This window comes from Solea solea, chromosome 7 (assembly GCF_958295425.1).
Source record: "Solea solea chromosome 7, fSolSol10.1, whole genome shotgun sequence".
NCBI lineage: Eukaryota > Metazoa > Chordata > Actinopteri > Pleuronectiformes > Soleidae > Solea > Solea solea.
In genome coordinates, this window is record NC_081140.1 from 2,493,104 (window position 1) to 2,500,095 (window position 6,992).

General features: G+C 41.2%; 1 protein-coding gene across 1 annotated transcript; it reads left to right on the forward strand.

Moving 5' to 3' along the window:
• Nucleotides 1-2,676: 2,676 nt before the first annotated feature.
• On the forward strand, nucleotides 2,677-4,534 carry LOC131462849 (extracellular calcium-sensing receptor-like). The gene is made up of 4 exons (XM_058634382.1): nucleotides 2,677-2,932; nucleotides 3,768-3,974; nucleotides 4,049-4,376; nucleotides 4,473-4,534. Exons 1-4 carry the CDS (start codon nucleotides 2,912-2,914, stop codon nucleotides 4,532-4,534), a joined length of 618 nt encoding a protein of 205 aa, XP_058490365.1. The 5' UTR covers nucleotides 2,677-2,911.
• The last annotated feature ends 2,458 nt before the right edge of the window (nucleotides 4,535-6,992 follow it).

Below are 6,992 nucleotides of genomic sequence, written 5' to 3' on the forward strand. Positions count from 1 at the left end.
AAATTTAATTCTAAACTGTACGGGGAGCCAGTGTAGAGATGCTAACACTGGAGTTTTGTCACATTTTGTACGACATACTAAACTATAATTTGTTTGTCAAAATTTGGACGACACACTAAACTATTACTTTTTGGTCAAAATTTGGACGACATACTAAACTATGACTTTCTTTGTCAAAATTTGGACAACATACTAAATGTTGTGTGTCAAGGGGTTGGGATAATTGCTGACTCCATTTTAAGGACATAGAAACCTCTGCACCAGCATCTCTGGCCTTAACCCCACCCCCCGAATGAAAATGAAGTTATATGATCCCTCTAGCTCATTAACAGCAGGTCTTTTAATGAGCTTTCAACAGGGAGGGGGCTGGGTAGATAAACAGGAAGAGTGTGGGTTTGCATGGTGGAGGGTTGGGGGGGGGCATATTGCACCAGATGCACACACACCCACTCCTACCAATTACCATTGTAGAGAATGAGGAAGAAGTGAAGACAGAAGCTCCTTGGACCCAGATGAGTCAGTTTGTCCGTTTCTGTCCACAGAGACAGATAAAAACGGTGAGGGAGGACAGTTACAATCCTACATCTCTCCCCCTGGTAAACTCTGCTTGGCTGCTTGTCTGTTGGGCGCCACAGCCAGTGCTATTTGGCGCTCATATGGACCCAATTATTTAAGGTAAGGTGATACACAGCAGAACACAGTACAGAAGCCCCTACAGCAAGTGGATGTCTTTTTTCTTGTCCCCAAGTGCCCTTTGTCTTCCTGCAGTCCACACCTCTCTGAGCAGCTCACAAACACTGCACAGGCCGGAATCACACCCAAACCAGCCAATCACAATATGAAGAGTTAATCGTGTCTGACAATGGGAGGGAGAGGCCAGCATTGTGTGTGTGTGTGTGTTGCCGGACCAGTGCATGCCCCTGGGCAGTAGTAATATGGACTTTGAGATCTAATAGTTGTGTCTCAGCTTCACAAAGAAAGCTTTTGTGGGTGTGAAAGTTGAGAGAAGTCACTGCAGGACTAAAGCGCACACAATTAATGCTGTCGCAGTAGATTTTATGTTTGCTAAACACTCTTTAAAACAATAAAACATATATATATATATAAGTGTGTTGAAGGCATGAAATGCTGAATGCGTCCTGTATCTCAATATTACTGTCACGTTACACCATTTCTGTTTCTCTCTGGACTGAATGTGAGATGAAAGATAGACGGCTGAATGTACGTATTCACTCGAGAATTGTTAAACATACTGATGTGCATTTGTCTTTTTTTCTATATGATTTATATACGGACCCTTCCCGTAAAGAGCAGCAGCATCGTTAGTCCAGTCCATACTCTGGTATTGTTTTGATTGAGAGACCCCTATTGGCAGAAACGACATACTGTGTTTCAATAAATAAATTAATAACTCAGTCAGAAACATGATTCAGGCCTGGCCCTACAGCGTCTTCCTCTGCACTGATGGGTGGTGTGCAAAAATAAACAACACTGCAAAGACATAAAATATGGTGACATTGTGATGTGCCTGCACTTAAACAGGGACGAACCAGAGCAAAGTCATGAGGTTATTTTTAGACTTGTTAATGTTGTTCTCCTGCTTCTCCTCTACTGTGTCCTCCTCTCTTTCTTCCTCCTCTTGTCAGTTACAGGGACAGTTTCATTTAAATGGGATGTACAAACCTGGAGATGTGATTCTAGGTGGAATTTTCAGACTTCACTTCTTTCCAGCTTATTCTGATCTGTCTTTTACCTCAGAGCCACAACAGCCTACCTGCTATGGGTAAGTCTGACACGGAAACAGAGCATGAGAATTGCGAGCAATTTAACAAATTAGTATGAAACTTAAAGTTATTTTGTGGTGTTGATACTGACTTTATTATTTGCAATGTCTAAAGTTTTTTTGAAAGTGTTAATACAGTTACTGTATGATGTATTTAAATGGTAAAGACTTGTATTGCTTGTATCTTTGTGTCAGTTTTGATGTTATGGGATTCAGACATGCTCAGACCATGGCCTTTGCTATTGATGAGATCAACAGAAACTCCAACCTGCTGCCTAATGTGACTCTGGGATACAGTCTGTATGATAACTGCGTCCAACTAGGAATTGGATTTCGTGCAGCACTGACCTTAGTCAGTGGTCAGGAAGAGCAAGTTACATTAGAGGAGAACTGTGTAGGAACTCCTCCAGTCCTAGGGATTGTGGGAGATTCTTCCTCGACTCGTACTATTGCAATATCCACAGTCCTGGGTTTGTACAGAGTGCCTCTGGTAAGTATTTCAAATGAATCGTGTGTTATAAAATATTGTGGATAAAATTAAAATCTAATAAAATAAAACGGCAAACACATATTTTTCCTTTTTTAAATTTTTGAATACATTTTCTTTTTTGGGTTTTATTTGCAGGTGAGTTATTTTGCTACATGTTCCTGCCTGAGTGATCGACAAAAGTTCCCATCTTTCTTTAGGACGATTCCGAGTGATTCTTTTCAGGTGAAAACAAGTCATGTTATGTGTTATTTGCAGAACTGTGTGGTGTCAGATATACAACACTTAAAGACAGTGATTAAACATGAGTCTTTGATGAACCTGTTTAGCAAGATTTCTAGTAAAGATGATTCCAGCCTGTGCACTAATCCCTCTCCTCTGTGTCCACATAGGTGAATGCTATGATTCAGATTCTAAAACACTTTGGTTGGACTTGGGCAGGTCTGATCATCAGTGATGATGATTATGGTTTCAATGCTGCCCGATCCTTTCACGCTGATCTGGGTCCAGCTGGTGGAGTTTGTCTGGCTTACACTGAGAGTTTGCCCTGGGGTTATGACCCTGCTGAAGTGACAAGGGTAGTGGAGGTTGTGAAGAAATCTACAGCTCGAGTGGTGATTGTGTTTGCACATGAGAGTATCATGTTTAACCTCATGAAAGAGGTAGGTGTTGATATATCATTCAACATAACTGTTTTTGAACAAAAAAATACACCTGTACATCACTCTACTTGTGTTTCTGTGTCACAAACCTGGAGAAAGTGTTGTGCTTTCTCTGTCCAACAAATGCAGACTTGCAGCTTTTGCTTCCTTTCTCTGGATTGTTTATAGGAAGGAGGGAAGGTTTGGTGAACAGGTCCTGGCCCAGGGTTTGACATCTGCTGGTGTTAAGCACTCAGAGTCGTCATCATGTAGAAAAAAGCATCATTTTGGGATGCAGTATCACAGTGATAAGATAGTTTATGAGTGTGCAGTTGGGTCCACAGTTGGTTTTGCAGTTTTACTTGGTTATATTGGTTTACTTGCTGTCCTGTTGTTTGTTAGCTTTTCTAGCAAGGAATCTTCCAGACAGTTTCAATGAGGCCAAACTCATCACTTTCAGCATGATGATCTTCTGTGCAGTGTGGGTGGCCTTTGGTCCCTGCTTACCAACTTTTGGTTAAAATATTTACCACATCTTACTTGGTGAATTTCAATATTACCCACCTTCAATATTGGTCTGCCTGGAGTGAGTGGTTTGGCTGCAGACAAAATATGGCGTCTGCAACTCTGTAGATGTCAAGCATGACTAAAGCAATAAGCAATAGTAATTCACTATATTCAGGCATTTAGAGTAGGGTTTGAAGCCTGATAACACTGACCAACTTTGGTACAGAGGTCGGCCACTTTTCTCTTATTATGTGCATGCTTGTGTATGTCTTCAACTGTATGAACTAGATGATACTTGTACTGGTACATAATTGTTGTTTATAATAACTTGGTATAATCCAATGTACAGGTAGTGAGGCACAATGTGACAGGCTTGCTGTGGATGGCCAGTGAAGCCTGGACATCAGGCACTTCACTCCAAACTCCTCACTTCATGCAGTACCTGGGGGGAACACTGGGCATTGCCATCCGTCGAGGAGAAATACCAGGACTCAGTGACTTCCTGTTAAAAGTGCGTCCTGAACTAAACTACATCACCACAAATGGAAATAGCATGGTGAGAATCTTCAGTCTGATGTGGTATTTGCAAAATAAAATAGTGTCATTATCTTTAAAAAAAATCTTTTTCAGGTGAATCAGTTTTGGGAACACACATTTCAGTGTAGATTTGCACCACCTCCAGCAGGTTGGGTGGAAGCTGAAGGAGAATTATGTACTGGACAGGAAGTTAAAGAGAATGTGGAGAATGAGTTCTTGGATGTTTCAGACCTCAGGCAAGAGTATAATGTGTATAAAGCTGTGTACGCTCTGGCGTATGCTCTTGATGACATGCTGCAGTGTGAGCCAGGGAGAGGACCTTTCAGCAACAACACCTGTGCTCATTTACAAAGACTGGAGCCATGGCAGGTGAGATATCAGTTTACACTCAAATCTTCTTTTCGCCTAATTAATGACATTGGTACCTTGAGTGGAGGGTTTCTTCTCCCCAGAGAAAGCAGACAGTTAAACCACATGAAACAAACTTAAATGTAAAATTCAGCACTTGGTTTTTCAGCTGCAGTCACAGGCCTGACCACTACTGCAGAGAATAAGAGCTGGGGTAGTCAGCTGGGGTGACCCCCACACAACCCTCATTACTTACTGTAAGTTACCATTATTTTAGTAAAAATACAACAACAAAAAAATCATTGGCATTTAATGTTACAAAAACATGTTGCCAGCATTACTCACAAACACTCACAATTTAGTTTCATATTGTCTCATGACTAAACCATTGTGCTTACCATGCTGCGCATCTGCAGAGTGTTCCACTTCCACATAAGCATATATACATATATAGGGTCCTAAGGGTCAGTGTGTTTGAGCTCGACAGTGATTGGACAAATGTGATGAAAATGTCACTACCATGGAAGCTAAGCTTCTCTGGGAGTCAATGGAGCAGTGGGCAATGGTCAATCTAAATTAAAACCCATACCTATGGTCACAAGCTGTGGGCAGCAATAGAAAGAATAAATGAGTTCCTGTATGGCGGCTGGGCTTGGCCTTAAGAGATAGAGGAGCCAACATGTTTTAGTTTTTAATTAAATCTCCTAGATGGGCAAAGAGTGCTGACATAATCTCCCATCAACTACCATCTTTAAAAGAGCAACAGATCTCACACCATAAAACACAAGTTATAGCAATAATAATAATAATACTACATTTTATTTAAAGGTGCCTTTCATGACACTCAAGGTTACCTTACAGCTGTAAAATGATATATCAATAACAGCATACAGTTGACAAATGACTTTTTGATGTTTTTTCTTCTACATGCTTTATTCTTATAAATATTAATTTAATATCCAAAGCTTATGTATTACTTGGAAAAAGTCAACTTCATGACAACATTTGGTGATCAAGTGACATTTGATGAAAATGGTGATGCCTTACCTGTATATGACATCATGAACTGGGTGTGGCTCCCTGATGGAAGAACTAAAGTTCAGAGAGTGGGTGAGGTTAAGAGGTCAGCCTTCAAAGGTGAAGAAATCACACTGGACGAAGACAAAATCTTCTGGAACTTTGAATCCAAACAGGTTATTTCTTATTTTGTCAGACTACCATCTCTTTTCCTTAATCATTATAGATTAATCTAACCGATACTGATGTTTCGCCACACAGCCTCCTCGGTCAGTGTGCAGTGAGAGTTGTCCTCCAGGTACCCGCATGGCCAGAAAGAAGGGGGAACCTGAGTGTTGTTTTGACTGTGTTCCTTGTTCTGAGGGAAAGATCAGCAATACAACTGGTGAGTGTAAAGTTTTAAACACCACAGTTCAGAGATGTTGTATAAACATGTTTCTCATCACTTTCCCTCTTTTCTCAGACTCCATGGAGTGCACCAGTTGTCCAGAAGATTTCTTGTCCAGCCCCCAGCGTGACCACTGTGTTCCTAAGAAAACAGAGTTCCTCTCCTACCATGAGCCTCTGGGTATCTGCTTGACAACCACCTCACTGTTGGGCACATTTATCTGTGTTGTTGTTCTGGGCATCTTCATTCATCATCGCAGCACACCTATAGTTCGTGCCAACAATTCAGAACTCAGTTTCCAGCTCTTGGTATCACTTAAGTTCTGTTTCCTCTGCTCGTTGCTCTTCATTGGACGACCCAAACTTTGGACTTGTCAACTAAGACATGCAGCATTTGGCATCAGCTTTGTGCTTTGTGTCTCATGTATTCTGGTGAAAACCATGGTGGTTCTGGCTGTGTTCAGGGCCTCCAAACCAGGAGGTGAGTCCAGTCTGAAGTGGTTTGGTGCTGTGCAGCAGAGAGGGACAGTTCTGGTTCTGACTTCTGTTCAAGCAGCAATCTGCACTGTCTGGCTTGTCTCTGCTTCACCAGTGCCTCATAAAAACACCCAGTATCAGAGTGACAAGATAGTTTATGAGTGTGCAGTTGGGTCCACAGTTGGTTTTGCAGTTTTACTTGGTTATATTGGTTTACTGGCTGTCCTCAGTTGTTTGTTAGCTTTTCTAGCAAGGAATCTTCCAGACAGTTTCAATGAGGCCAAACTCATCACTTTCAGCATGTTGATCTTCTGTGCAGTGTGGGTGGCATTTGTTCCTGCTTACATCAGCTCACCAGGCAAATATGCAGATGCAGTGGAGGTATTTGCCATCCTGGCCTCCAGTTTTGGCCTCTTGGTGGCGCTGTTTGGACCCAAATGTTATATAATCCTGTTGAGACCAGAGAGAAACACAAAGAAAGCTATCATGGGTCGAGGCACCGAGTCATGCCTCTGATTAAAGTTATCCATATTATTTTTAGCTTACAGTAATACAGGTACAGAAAAATATGTGAAGAAAGACTAAATGCACAACATGAATGAGTTTAATTTAATTTAATAATTCATGCATTAAGACACGTCATATTTGTCCTCACAACCACTGAGAGATACTCTATTATTCGGGAATACTGTTCTTGGTTTGAGTTCTGAGGCCTAATAAAAGTTTTTGTCTCAATCTCTAAATAAAAGTAATTTTTCTCATTCATCTTTTTGTTTATCCAGTCTTTTACAGTGAGGGATATTCATCA